General features: G+C 31.7%; 1 protein-coding gene across 1 annotated transcript; it reads right to left on the bottom strand.

Moving 5' to 3' along the window:
• Positions 1-2606: 2606 nt before the first annotated feature.
• On the bottom strand, positions 2607-3662 carry LOC111712111 (gamma-aminobutyric acid receptor subunit delta). Its single transcript, XM_023486634.1, has one exon. It carries the CDS (start codon positions 3660-3662, stop codon positions 2607-2609), a length of 1056 nt encoding a protein of 351 aa, XP_023342402.1.
• Between the last annotated feature and the right edge of the window lie 12497 nt (positions 3663-16159).

Raw genomic sequence — 16159 nt, 5'->3', positions numbered from 1 at the left:
TTACCAATTGAGGAGCGCGCATGCCGCAAAACACGTTTGGCTGGCGGTGATTACCCATTAAGGACTTCTTCACTCCCCCCCCCCCTCTGATGTAACCTAGTGTCTTATCCCTTAAATATTTCCCTTAATAAATTCTGCACAAATAAATACTTAAGTTTGAAATATATAAGGTTCACCATCATGTTCCAAAGAAATAAGGATTAGATGATATGAGTTGTATTAGCATCTAAAAGCATATATACAAAAAAAAAACTTAAAAGAGTGTAAGGTTGTTCCTTTACAACAGAAAAACACTAAATTAATCATTTCTTTTTCAACAGATTTTGCAAGGGTTAACAACCTGACTTTATGATTTTTATCGGTCTCCAATTTATTATCGTATTGTTTTTCTCTGTCGTAAATACTCAACCCAACATGGAACTTTTGCAGCTGCCCGAGTCTGCATAGCATACTGGCACCCGGAGTGAGGGTTAGGAATGTTGAAACCTCAAGTTTATGAGCAAAAAATATCCGTTTGATTAGAGTAGCTTAAAGTTAGAAAAATTATAAGGAACCTAGGTTTAAAGAAATGTCTGATTATAAGGGACTGTACACGCATAATTTCAAGTTACCTTTCATGCAAAGATGGCGATGTTTGATTCACAATGGTACTCTTTAAAGCTTTGTCTTATCAAGTATGAATAAGGTATGAATGTTCATTTTAAAAACTATTTATTTTCAACTGTGGTTTCTCTATAAAAGTGACTTGCGCATTTCTACTGTAAGAAAACATATCGGAATTATCAGAAGTGAAGACTTTCAACCCTCTAAAATAATGGATCAGATAAAAATTATAAAATTGTAAATTGGACATAGACATCTTAGAACTGAGGGTTACTTGAAATTACGCTTACAGTCCCCTTAATACATTTACTTTTTGTATTCTACAGATAAATAAAGTTCAAAACTATCCCTTTCTGAGTCCATTCTTAAAATTTTATAATGCTTTTCAATCCTTTTAGTTAACAACCTTATCATTCAAATCTAAATATAGCCAAAGTGAGACCCTAGAGTAAATACCCAATTAAATATTGCACTCGGAGCAAGAACCAGACCCAACACAACTTTTAAACTGGGTGATTTAAAAAGATTTTAGTCCCCCATAAAAACATGAAAAATTCAGTAAAAAATGATCTAGTATTACAGGTTTCATACTAAAAAATTGTTGGAAACCCCTTATTTTTGTTGTTTAAAATATATATAATACGGCTGAACAAATTAGGCTCAATTAACATATTAACATGTGCGACCCAACATCGCCCAAGGGCCACGGACGGTTTTTAACTAACAAAAATTCTTTATAGTATAAAATATTTGTTGAATATTATCATGTACCTTAAAGGGAGTGTCTGGCCAGACTTAGTAGTTAAGCTGAAAATGTTGTATTGTAAAGAAATGTTTAAGGATCTATTTGAGACCTGCGAGACGTTTTTACGGTAAACATTTGTTCTGCAAGAGCATAAATTCAATCTTTAAAACCCTCAAAGATTGCTCATTTTTGTGAAATAATTTTGAGAATCTTTTTTTTTGATTATTCAATGACGACCAAGAAAAATATCACAAAATTCTACAATAAGTTGTTGTTAATGAAAAGGTTGAAAAAAGAAAATTGAACTCTTAATAAATAATCTTATTTAGTAATTGCATTCTGTAATGTCTTATTACGCAGGAACATCTTCAGTAGATTTTCTGGGATTTTTATTGAAAAAACAACATTTTAATAAATCTGCAAACAAATTCACAAAGGAATTCTATGAAATGATTAAAAGAAATAATTAATTCTATTATTAATTTATTGACAAAATTCTACTGAGAAATGTGTTCCTGAACATCTAATAAGTTTCCTATTGATTTTTTTACATTTTTGTCGTATTTACATTTTAATTTTTAAAAAACCGATTCTCCATTCTCTATAAGGATTTTAAAGATTGAATTCGCGTGCTGTCTAACCAAATATGCAACGTTTCAACGTCTCATAGGTCTCAAATGAATCCTAAAGATTTCTCGACAATACTATATTCTCAGCTCAACTACCATGTCTAAAAACGTATACAATAATTGAAGATTAACTGTGCGCGGGCATAAGTTATAATACAGTGTTGAGTGGTTACCGAAATTAAGCGGACTGATTGTCATCTTTGTTAATATTTAACAAAGATAAGGATTTTGATGTTTTTAAAGATTTTTTATTCTCCAAAATACAGGATTTTCAACTATACCTTTTTTGATTGCATAATTTTGAGATTTTCGGGAAATGTATTAAGTCAGAAACAAGCATAGATGACTTTATTTTTAGTAGGTCACATGACATCACGTTCACAGTCCCTTTAAGTAGTTTTCATGTTTTGTCTCTTTAATCATGAGAGCTGATAAGGTTTGGCACTAAACTATAATGTAATCAGTAGAAATGAGTTAAACTCACCTTTTTGTCTTTCGCTGCATGGCCAGAACTTCAAATTCTTGAAAGAGGGGATATCTTCTACTTAAACTTAATCAATTTTATTCCTCTATTTTTCTTTGAATTAAAATTAAAGGTTTTTGGAAATTTATTGTTTACATATTTTTCTTTAGATCGAGACTAAAATAACTGGCCAGTAAATCAAATTGAATAGTAAGAAACTGATTGAACTAGTGAGCGCAGAGTAAAAGTTTACATTTTGAAATTTGACCGGATCGTTCTTGAATCTGAATGTTAAGATGTTGAGTCCGAGACAGAAGCAGTTGCTGAAGACGCATGTGAGAAGATATATTGCAGCTGCAGTAGGCCCTTTCCCTCCTTTAGGAGATATCTGGTTGAGAGTATTAAACTGATTCATCACAGCTGTCAAGGATAGTGTAACAAGACTGATTCTTGTAGGAGCTCCGTCAGGTTTGATGAGAAAAGATAAGTGAGCTGCAAGAACCAGGATTAAGGCAGGAAGATAGTAGAGAAGAAGAGCTTCAGTAGGACGATACTTTAAATAGATCTGAAATCCAATAGCAGAGTGGTAGGAGGAGTGGTCTCGATGAACTGCTGACGCTGACAGATTTTTTGGTAGTATAGGGTCGAACTGAACTTCATAATCACTTTCTAGTTGAAACTCCAGTTTATGAGCATTTACGATTTGACTCCAATTGGCTTGGAACATCAACTTTCCTGAATCGTAATCTGTACTTGTAATTACATAATCACATTTTATCTTGTTAAAAGGAAACAGGTTAAAATTCATCTCACAGTTGAACACAACAGTTGCTTCAGTTGATATAGAGATAATTGAACCAGTTCCATCTAAACTTGGAGTAGCAATTAGACCTGAATCATGTACCGGGAGAGAATGGGTAATATTTCTAAGATCTTGAACATGCCAATCAATTAGTCGAACCTCATCTCGGACTTGTTCGTCTATAGTTGTTGCCTTATTACTCAATGTTTCGACCCACCAATCTTTCCAATATAAGTTTGTAAAGACTTCCACAGTGACAGTTCTTTGGTCTAAATCCAAACCAAGGATTTGTCTCAGTTGGAGCTGAACGTTTACTTGAACTGGGATTACTTTTGGATCCAGGAGCGAGTAATTGATAGGTATGCAGACACTTCGAGAGCAATTCTTCTGGGAACTTGCTATTTCAGCTCCAATTGTCATATGGTTGAAGGAGCCAAACAAGAACAAGATCAATGTTTTCATTTTAGACCAAATTGTGTACACTTTACGTAATTTGCGGATTTTTGTCCAAACCAATTTGCGAATTTTACAATAATCTTAATTATTTTCATTTAATTGACTCAACGTTTTTATATTATATTGTTTTATCATTGAGGTACCATATTTTTCCCGTTATGATATTTTATCTTTTAAAGAAATGAGCCTTAAATTCTATAAATTTTGTTTTTTAACTTTTTTATTATTTTTATTAAAATAACTTTTTTGTATTCTTTCTGTTATTCTCAATTCTAAAACGGTGGTAGACGATAATATCAATATAATGAAGACGAATTTTTATTTTAAGTTAAGCAAGTTTCTTTTGAATTACAAGTAATTAAAGAGAAGCTTTTTAAATGACAGCTTCTCTTTGTTTCTATTTTTTGTGTATCCATGCTGTTTAATAGCTTAATATAAATCGAAGTCGAAAGTGGTCTTCATTGTATTGATAAAATCGCCTATCATATTCTAAACTTTGCAACATTAAAATTTTTATCTTTCACATTGTATTCAGTTCTTTTTTTCCTTTAACCTACTCCTTATTCTTGCTTTCTATCATTCTATCATCTGCTTAACTATTTTAATATCTAGCTTCCACAGATATCTTGACATCTATGAAAGTATTTCTTCAGATTTCCACTTTGATGCGTTTTACCTTGACAACTCGCTTCTACTTTTTGTACTCTTTAGTATGTACATTTAAAAACTGAATATTCTTATTTCTAGCTTCAATATTAAAGGAGTTATGTCCATATCTATTTATGTTTTTTTGCTTTAGAGCTTGCATGGTTTGGTTTGCAGAGCTTCATATTCCGTTCCCGGCCTTCTCTGAGATCTATTCTATTCCTGTTCTCTTTTTCCTTTCACCAGAGCTGAGTTGGAAACTTAAAATATTTCAAATATCAAAACCCAGTTTGGTAAATTTAGTCATTTGAAAACAGGCCTATAATTGCTTCAATATTTTCTTTAAAAATTTTGGAAAAATCCTGCTAAGGAAATTTTGTCAAATTTTGCAACCTGATGGTGTAAACCTGTTATAGTTTAAACTTAAATATTTTGATCCAACAGAATTCACAGTTTGTAAACGTTGGTTTGTAATGTTGTATTTGAGCAGGATATGCAATAATGCATCCCTTGTCAACACTGCAATCTAATCCGTGTAATTTAAACTATTTCAAGTCAGGGAGGGAGGGAGGGGGGGGGGCATATCAGATCAACTGACAACTTGGAGTTTTTAAAGAGTGAACAGGACAGTATTTAATACAAAATATTTAATTAATTTCTATAGGCCATGAGCTGAAAACTTTAGAATGTGATATTCATAACCCCAATTACTTAATGAGATATCTCCATTACTTAATCTGAGTATCCAATGGACACACTTTTGATTTTCTTCTTAAACCGTTCTTTCTTGGATATAGTAGAGAAAAATCAAAAACCGTTTTTTTTTAATTTAGAGAGTCCCTCCCGTTTCTGTATATATATATAATCTTAAATGGCGCGCAAAATTCAAATTTTTCGGCTTCATATATGCGACTCTGATTGGTTGAATTTTATACCCTTTTCAGGATACAAGTACAAGATTAGGTTAGTCTCGATATTAAGAAAAAGAGAGGATCAAGCATTAATCTCAATATCCACCATTCTAAAGTTTTCAGCTCTGGTAAATTAAAATCAGTGAACCCTCACCTTATAATCTCTTTTTCACCCATTAAATATTGTTAAACTCTTTGATTCTAGTTTATTTCTATAGTCTGAGCAGGGAACTTTTCTCTTGGATATTCCCGACAGTTTGATCTCGATATCCACTATGGGCACTTTTAATTTGAGGATTAATGTTTCATCTCTTCATTTCAGTAAATCTTTTAAGTCAGGGAACAGAACAGTGTGTGCCGCTTGGGCTCGTAGTTTACCAACATTTGAAAAGTTCAAGTTATTAGCATTAAAAATTATTCTTCAGATCGCAAACAAATTTAAAAAGTTTTTTATAGGTCGTTCTTGATATCTCCTAGCAACCCTAACATACACTGTGCACTCTAGTTTCAGTAGAAGTAAATATTTGCATTTTCTGTTATAGCGCCGATATAAGGATTTATCTCTAATTGAATAATGAGCCATGCAATTTCTATTGGTTTAGAATAGACACCAAAAACCAAACACATGGCTGAATCCTGATTGAATCAGGCGCTAATGGACTCGGCATACTAGACAAAAACGGGAGTTAGGTGACTTTACTGAAACTTCACTGATAATGACGATGACAAAATTCACATTAAATAAATTATCAATTTTATAAATCTAGACAAGCCAACGAATTGAATTGGAATAAATAAAAAAAAACTAATTTAAATCTCAAGCAATTTTCAAAGCCCAAAGTTTTTCAAAAATCCCGAAAATAAAGAAGTTTTGTGTTAATTATCATTTCAGTATGTTACCTGTAGCCATAGACTAATAACAATACAGATAGAACACTAGATGTCTTCTTTTCAAGATTTAGGGGTGTTTCGTTCACAATAATACTGAGGCAGAAGCCCATAGGAGTTATGCGCATACTCTCTTTTGTCTTGTAATTCAACGGGCCATACGCTTAATCCTTTGGTTTTGCTTCAGGGTTATTGTGAACGAAAGACCCTTAACTCTTGAAAAGACGGCATCTGGTGTTCTATCTGTATTGTTATTAATCTATGCCAGTACCATACAAAACACATGTGGAACATGCGGAATGATTCTTTTAATTCATTGTTAGCTCTCAAAATTTGGATCGAAAAATCTGTTAAAAGAAATAACTAACGAATCGATAGCATTTCGAAGTTCTGAACATTTTGAAAGAATGAGAAAACATATAATCATGTATAACAAAATTTAAGACATATTTCTCAACCATGTTTTTGAACTCTGAGCTAAAAAATTGTGAGATATCTCTAACACTTGCTCTCCAACTATAACAAGACGTTCTAATATTAAATGATTTCAAGATATTCGATTTACGAAAAAAAAATGTATGGTTTCTTCATCATAACAGTTTTAACTTTATCTAATAAGGGGTGTGTGAGCTTGGTTCTCTGGTTTATGCTCTGAGTCCACTTTAATATGCATCAAGTTGTATTTTTCATAAAGGTCAGCTTTTAAACCATAAATGCTAGGAACGAATAGGTTGAATTGGGGTTGAATCAAGGAGTATGGAACACCATGTTGAATTGGGGTTGAATCAAGGAGTATGGAACACTATGTAGAAGGAGTCTACCCACTCCACCTCATACCCTTGTTTTAATGTAAGTATAGAACTTTGCCACTAATATACATCTGATCTCTAATATATAATCTATTTATCTTATATATCTAAAGCTGTAATCTCTGTTTGTCTGTTTGTTTGTTTGTCCGATCATAACTTAGGAACCCCTCTTGACCGATTTGTCTCAAATTTTGATTGGAGAACTCGGTAGGACCACGGAAATGTTCTTATCTTTTCTTGAGATGCTAAATTGAGTGGGTCGTCTTTTATCGGGAAAAATATCTGACGTTTTAATTTTTGACTAAGCACAGGTAACTAACTATGACTACCCTGGAAATCGAAACAAAGGGTCTAGCTCGATCATCATTTGATTACACATGATTAGCGGACTGGTACTTCATTTTGACAACCTTTAAAAATATTCTTTTCCAAATGAACCAGTCAGCAAAGCATTAATAATAATTTTATAGATTAATAACAACATCTATGAATCATTTGATGAGGCGGAACCCCCCAACTCCTTCTCCCTGGTATTCCATACTCCTTGGGTTGAATAATAAACACTGTACAGGGTCATCTCCTTCTCCCTGGTATTCCATACTCCTTGGGTTGAATAATGAACACTGTACAGAGAGTGCCTCACTGAACACGACAGTTGAGAGACGAAACAAGTCGTCTTTTGATTTTAATATCAATATATTAAAGTGTGTGTGTCAAAGAAAGCTCTACATATTCTACATGTATCATAAAAATGAAGTTTTATTTAATAATGGAAGCTTTAAAGAAGTTCTATATATCTTTGACACCAAAAAAATCGGGCCGAATTTTAGAAATGCCAGGACTTGTATTATCTAGTGATAATTTCAAGCATAAAAATTGTAGAGGGTAGAATCTTTGCCAGAAACTCAAATTTTCTAATCCCTATATCTATGCAGCCTGATGTTGTAGATCTTTGATATTTTAAACTTGTTGTAACATAATTCAAAGTTTAAAAACTAAATTCCTACAGGTTAGCACGAAAATTATTTCAAATATCAACGACGACCTTAAATCGTATCTCAACTGTCATATTTTGTGGGACGCCCTGTAGGTGTAATAAAACCTTGTCTGACAGACCTATATTCTCTAGCATGATCCTGGAGCAAGGATGTGGGGGGTCACTGATCTGTCTACAATATATTTTAACCATTTTCCTCAACCCGTATCTCGTATAGTGTGTCAAAATAAAATTATGCCACGAAAGAAAATAATAAATATGAAAACGTGTCATGTAACTTGTTAAAAATTAAAGATATCATTGATTTAATTTTTCAATTTAAGTTTTATCCACGTTTATTGGGACCCTCGGTATATCGGACTGAAGAGTAAGAATTGTATTGTGTAAGTTGATTTATCACGTAAATATCGAAGATCGCAAACTTATAAAATTATGCTCCGAGTTACATCAATGTTATGTAATCAGTAATATATATATATATATATACATCATATACTTATATATGTACTGTGGAACCGTTATCACGTCTCTCACGCGGCCAACACAAGGCGTGGTGTTGGGACCACGCCCTGATTCTTCCACCACCTGATTCTGCCGTGTTTCCCTAATCCTTTTAATACCCGGAGACAAGGTCAGTCCTGAACCTAGACTACCGGCAGTTCAAGGAGGGACCTGGAGCACGGTTTAACACAACCCTGTAGGACGGATATCATCTGTCAGAGGGTCTAGGATGAAATTGACACATATTGGTTTGAAAAAGGAAACTGTATTTTCAGGAAGGATTTCAGAGATCTCAACTCAAATAAGAAAAAAACCACACTGCAGTTTTTTTTAAATTAATCATCATAAATTGTAAAGAATTTACAGGTATTTAAATAATTAAAAAAAATTAGGTGTTTATGGAACCTTACAGTTCTTTTTCTAATTTGGAAATCTGAAGAATACAAATATTTATTTTAGAACTCTGGGCCATCCTGCATTCATATTTCGTACAAATTACATATACAATAAATATCTAATGTATAATTAAATGAATTAGATAAATAATTTATGACATTGATTTTCATTTTTTAATGATAATATCACATATTTAACGTTCCTTCAAATTTTAACTAGAGTGGGAACTAGAAAACAATGGAATTCTCATCGACTTTTTTATTTTTTCATTATGAAAGTTTTTTTTGACATGTTTCTGAACAATTTAATAAATATACCGGTTGCGCTAGAAAAAGTGCAGTTTATAAAATCCTGTATTTTCTAAAAATTGATTATCTTATAGTTTTTGGATTAAATTTAAATCATGAAAGTCTAAAGCGCAGCTCGCTATAGCGGTTGAAATAACTAAGTGAACATTACAAATCCTTAAAGACATGTTTGTCGAGAAAAAGAGAGAAAAAGACGACAATCATTTCCACAGTTTACTGTTTCTCACTGTTTACGTGAACTGAGAAATGACAGGCCTTCATTTTGATTAAAATTTTAATTAAATTTTCTTTTACATTCTCAGAAAGAAATGGGGTATCCATTTAAGTAAACGTGAATCTAATTTCATTTAATTTTGTTCGAAAATGTTAGTCCTCGATATTTCTTAAAAGATAGTAAAATAAAATAGTTTTTAGAATTCTTGATTACGTGACTTACGGAGATAAAATAAATAATAAATTAAGGAATTTCCAAGTAGTGTTAATGGCATATTACACTGTGATTTAAAGGTTTCTAGCTCTTAAGCAAAAATTGATGAAAAGTTTGCAAGTTACTACTTAAAAACCAAAACTAACAACAAGTGCTTTAAAGTGCTAAAATGTACATGTAAAGGGCTACAGGAAAGCATTGCATCCTTGTAGAAGTAGACATTTCTGTTTAGCACTGAAGAACGTTTTTGATATACATCCATCTCACTGAACGAAGACATCTCTTGGACTTTAAAGCAATTTTTATACAGGAGCCATTTTAGTAAATGGAAACTTCCTCCTATTGTGTATGTCGATGAATTTAAAAATTTTCAGCTTAATATTCGTTGATTTACATGAAATTAGAGATGAAATGTTAGGTGGGAACCTTTTTCAATGTACACCCTTTACAATTCAATAACTAAAATACTCAATAAAATTTGAAATATTGACAAGTATGAAAGCTAGTCATCAAATATTGGACAGCCTCGACTTTAGAGTGCCCAACACTTTGGTTTTACCTCACCAGCTCACTTAAACCTTTTTGTAGCTTTAGGCATTTACATTTTAAAATGCAACGTGCTTGTTTCTAGCCTAAGTGTAAAAGAAAACTGCCTGATTTTTGCGTGAGAGCGTCCACATCGTGGTTTGCACATGTTCTTCTATATATAAATTTGGCTTGTCTGTCTGTTTGTTTGTTTGTTTGTTTGTTTGTATCCCATAAACGTCAAAACGGCTGAACCGATCGGGCCCAAATTTGTGTGGGACATCTAGGGACTCCAGGGAAGGTTTATGAATCATCAAAATTTCAAATATTTGTCTCTATCAAAATTCGATCGTCATTAAATTTTTTAAAATTTTGAAAATCCGCGAAATTTTTTNAATTCTTCAATTTAAAAATTCTTCAATTTAAAAATTCTTCAATTAAAAAGTTCTTTAATTTAAAAATTTTTTAATTTAAAGATTCTTCAATTTAAAAATTCTTCAATTTAAAAATTCTTCAATTTAAAAATTCTTCAATTAAAAAATTCTTCAATTTAAAAATTAAAATTCCTGTAAATCTTAAGAAGTTTTGAAGCCTATGTCCGAATTTAATGAATTTGAGCCGCTGCTTAAATCTGCTAAAACCGGTTTCAAGTGAGCGCCAGCTGAAATCAGGAAAATTTTAATATTTGAGCCACGGCACAAATTCTTTAAATTCGGCCTCCAGCTTATTAAAAGTTTCCGACTGGCATGGACTGTAGTAGTATATTAAACACACACATTTTATAAGAGTAAGTACTGATATAATCACAGGAATAACCAAGTTCTTGTTCTATTTCATAAATTATGAACCCTGAATGAATGGAAATCATTAAAACTCTTTTGACACAAAGCAAAGAAATTGCATTTTTTAAATATTTTAAAAATATTCTTCTTCTGTATTTAATAATATTTTATTATGAAAATAATCACGAATCTTGAATATAAATGTTAAATATTAATTCTTTAGATCTCCATCAGATCTCCATTAGATAGCCGAAATCTGGTGGCGCTGGATTAATTTAAGATCTTTAAATCCGCCCACCCTTTCTACCGAACCAGACAGTTTTATAAGTTGTAAACAAATGTATTTCCGTGACAAGAAGCGAGTGCAAAAAATGCGTTATGTGTAAATTTATGGAAAAATTTGTTTTTTTATAAATATAAATAAAAATATTAAAGACAATGTATAGACTTAATTTAAAGTTATCCTTAAAGGGTGTATTCGCGAAAAATGAAATGGGACATTGGCTTACTCCGAAAATTAAATATAAATAAAAAATATTAAAGACAATGTATAGACTTAATTTAAAGTTATCCTTAAAGGGTGTGTTCGCGAAAAATGAAATGGGACATTGGCTTACTCCGAAAATTAATCGCTTTTAATCGCTACTAATCTTACTTCTAGTTCTATCTGCTGCGTTTGTAAGGAGAAAATTGTTAAAAACGGCTTATACTGAAGAACGCAGCGTCCATACGAATTCAGAAAGTTGCAACAGTCATCTCGGATCGTAAAACAATTAATTTAATTTCAAACAAATCATTCAGTCATTACAAACAATAGTAATCTAGTTGATATTTCATTACAATTTTGATTTTGTTTTTTAAAAATAATATTTCACTGGCGCTGGATTTTCGAACATTCCTGGAAAATATGAAAATTTGGTCTTCATTTCAAAAATCCTAGAAACAGGAATAAATGTTTTCAAAAGTAACTATCAGATCATAAAAAAATAAAAAATCTAGATAGAAGTACAATTAGTAGCGATCAAAAGCGCTTATTTTTCGCCGTAAGCCTATACCCCCTTTCATTTTTCGCGAACACTCCCTTTAAAGGGACTTTAAGCTTGATTCCAAGTGATCCTTCATGCAAAGATTGAAATGCCTGATTCGCAAAGGTACCCTCAAAACCTTTATCAAAATTGGGGGAAATACTGTCATTTTCTAGCCTGTTAAGTGTTTCATTCTGATAATTTCTATAAGTTTTCCTGCAGTAGAAACGCGCGTAATACTTTTGTAGAGAACCCACAAAAGAAAATAATCAGTTTTAAAAACTACAAAATTGATATCTAACTCATACTTCAGACTAGCTTTTAAGGGTACTGTTGTTAATCGGGCATGGCATATTTTCTTGGAGGGTCTCCCTGTGAGAGCTGAACTATGATTCTTCGATTCTTGGACATAATTATCATTGGATTCAACTTATTATTGGGATTATTTTATACTCAAAATAATTCTTTTTTCGCATTAAGATAAAAAGTTTTCTTAATTTTGACCATAATGATTTTAGGGAAAGATAAAACGCTGTTAAATGCGTAACAAGTGATGATAAAGGTTTCTATATAAAAATTAAATTGTATTTTTTTCATTTTTCTGCAAATATAATTCTACGAAAATCATTTGAAGGAATTTCTGATGCAGAGTCATCTAAGATATTTTGGTCTTGCGAGTTATTCTTTCCGAACTGTTTTCTTGATAATCGATATTTCAATTGAAAAATCTGCGAATTAATTTTTACTGATTTTAGAATTGTACACTGCAGAGAAAAGTTGCTTTTTAAATTATAAAACACATGGATGGCGCTGCATAAACAAAAATGGTTTTAATAGCACACAAACACTTTCCTAGTTTCAATTTTCTTAATCAGATGTTGGAAATTTTGAATGCTTGATCCGTTACAAATTGCCTATAAGTCGTTCACTTTTCCTTCAAGGAATTTTTAATCGATTTTAACCCGCTTTGCAAAGCTATCTTGACCAATTGTTAGTAGGTCAGAGCTTAGAATTTGCATCAATTTTCAGAGATTATAAACATAATACTTCCGGAATTTGAAAGTTTTTAATATCAAGTTAAAGTTTTGTAGTTTGTCAATTCTTCAATCAAAAGTTTCGGCCTCCAATGAGAAGATCATTTCAACACGTTATAAAATATTAAATTTCATGACTAGTAGAAAAATCTTTTGCGTGAACAAAAAACTGTTATGAAAAGTCCTAGGAATCTGAAAAAGGCTTTATTATGGTGACCATTGAAATATATTTTAGAGATTTAACAACTCCATGCCAATAGTACATCCAGCTCTACAAAAAAAGTGAATTGGTGAGGTAAAGCGAAAGGCCAAGACGTGGGGACACTTTAATGTCGAGGCTGTCTAAAAACTTGATGACTAAGTTTCATTCCTGGTTTTTATTGACTAAATATTTGTTACCTTGTTACTATAAGAGGCTGATGTGAATTGAAATTGTTTGAATTTAGTTCTGATATTCCCACAGTATATTGTCTTCTATTGTTTTAAACTTAGACAATGTCTGGTCAAACCAATGGTCTTTAAACCCAGGATAGACAATTCAAAGAAAAAATATTAGATGTTTATTATTAATATAATTCAAAAGCCGATGAGCGCAACTTTAGCGTCTGAGGAGAAACCAACTGAACAATCGCTCCAACCCTATATGTTTTCAATCTGATGGTGTAAAACTTTCATATTTACAACTTTTACTATTTGACCTTACAAATTTTACAGATTTTACAGTTGGAAATATCAAAGGTCGTCAACGTGAGGTTACAAACGCTAAGGAGAAGAAAATATAAAATATATATATATTATTTTCATCTGTGTTATTTCTTGTATTTTGAAATCCTGAAATCGTTGTCAATCTATTCTATATATAGTCCTTGATTCTCCGCCCGGGTGAAACAATACATTAATTATAATTGAATTCCCCTTTACTTACAGAGATGGGCTTTTGCTTCTATTTTTTAACATTTATGGTTTTTTGACATTCATGGAACTGTCAACGTAATTTAAGATGAAAAAGATGGCGATGACCGATTCCCAACGGTACCCTGAAAGAGCTTTGTCTGATCAAGTATGAATTAAGTATCAATGTTTATAATTTTAAAATTGATTATTTTTAATTGTTATTTCTCTACAAAAGTAACTAGCGCATTTCTACGGCAGGAAAAAACATGTAGAAATGATAAGATTTAGACACTTTTTAAACCTAAAAAAGGACAACATCTTCCACGGTTAATTAAAGATTTCAAGGATAGTGTTGTGAATTATGTATTGTCATCTTTGCAAGCAGGATCATTTGAAATTACGCTTACAGTCCCTTTAAAAGGCTAACAAAAAGGTGTGTTTTTTATTTAACTATTTATATAATCTTTTATCATATTATATCTTATATATCTTATAAATCTTATATATCTTATGAATAAGACAATATTACGTTTCCCATCTCTAGTAACTCCTGGCTTCTGCTTCATGAGAGAATGTTTCTGGGGTTCAGTAACAAAAATATTTATGTCAATCAAATTTTTGAAAGTTTTTTATTCATACATATTTTCCCAGCAATTAATTAGTCAATGGAAATAGTTGGTGTTTTTCAATAATTACACTATACGGGTGATAATATTTTTATTACAAGTGTAACCAAAAATTTTGTAATTTGTAACAAAAATTACTAAGAAAATATATTGCTGAAAAAATTAGGGCACATTTTTGGAGTTGTAACAACAACAAATTTCAAAATCTATAACGATTTTAGAAATGGGATGATGTTCTTGTTTCATCTTTTTATGAAAAAATACTGATTTTTTAGGTCGCATTTAGACTTTTTAAAAGTCTCGAATATGGGTAAAATCTACCACTACTAAGTTACAGTTTAGTTAAGTTGCATTAAAGTAGCATTGGCTCAGAATACTTTTAATACAAGGTGTTATTCTATATTTATAAGAGTTCTGAGAGTGTCGGATATCTATATATTCATAAGTGCTCTGAGAGTAACGGATATCTATATTTATAAGTGCTCTGAGAGTAACGAATATCTATATTTATAAGTGCTCTGAAAGTGTCGGATATCTATATTTATAAGTGTTCTGAGAGTAACGGATATCTATATTTATAAGTGTTTTGAGAGTGTCGGATATTTATATTTAAGTGCTCTGAGAGTGTCGAATATCTATATATTTATAAGTGTTCTGAGAGTGTCGGATATTTATAAGTGCTCTGAGAGTGTCGGATATCTATATTTATAAGTGTTCTGAGAGTAACGGATATCTATATTTATAAGTGTTCTGAGAGTGTCAAATATCTATATATTTATAAGCGTTCTGAGAGTGTCGGATATCTATATTTATAAGTGTTCTGAGAGTGTCGGATATTTATATTTAAGTGTTCTGAGAGTGTCGAATATCTATATATTTATAAGTGTTCTGAGAGTGTCGAACATCTATATATTTATAAATGTTCTGAGAGTGTCNATTGAGTTCTGGAACACTATAAAGCATTAGGAAATCATAAAACTGCGTATTTTGGAATGTTTTTAGAATAATGATTATAAAAATACTTTTTTTACAGCTTAACTAATGTCCACCGCACATAGATTCAGTCTGCTTATAAACAGTCTGGCCGTAGATTTTGCCGCTCCAACTCACTTATGCTTTTCTAATTCTGTTTTTAAAAAGTAATTGGCAAAATTCTCATCGATTCTGAGAGTGACGTATATCTATATCTCAAATTGTCGGATATTTCTTCTAAACTTCTATATTTATTGATGTCGAATGTTTTCATTGATTGAGGTTAGATGGTTCCACGCTTCAATTACTCCGCTACTTTACCAGCTCTGAGTCCCGTGTATCCGTCCCGTTGGATTCATCTCATGACGTAACTTGGATCTTTACATCATTCTCAGGGGTGGATTCAGGGTGGAGGTATTTGAACACTTGATACCCATTGTCCCTCTGAAGTTTTTTTGTGGTGAATAATACCCCCCCCCCCCCAGAAAAAAATTAGAATATGTTAACAATTTCAAGGATTTTTATATTATTTCCGTTCTCTCATCTACCCCTTTTTGGGGTGTACATTGTACAATGTAAATGGGAAAATATTAACTTTTCTCAATGTTCAACAAATTCCTGTTTCTGAACTTCTAATCATTCTTCTTCAATAATCAAAACATAAAATTTTGTTTAATTCTATAAATAAATATTCACATAGATCCAGACTGCGATGACAAGT

This window comes from Eurytemora carolleeae, unplaced genomic scaffold (genome assembly GCF_000591075.1).
Source record: "Eurytemora carolleeae unplaced genomic scaffold, Eaff_2.0 scaffold110, whole genome shotgun sequence".
Lineage (NCBI taxonomy): Eukaryota > Metazoa > Arthropoda > Copepoda > Calanoida > Temoridae > Eurytemora > Eurytemora carolleeae.
The sequence above is the reverse complement of the archived record's forward strand: the minus strand, read 5'-3'. Positions and strand labels throughout refer to the sequence as shown.

What these genes read in the sequence shown, in the direction of transcription:
- LOC111712111 (XM_023486634.1), bottom strand. Translation starts at nt 3,662, where the DNA reads ATGACAATTGGAGCTGAAATAGCAAGTTCCCAGAAGAATTGCTCTCGA.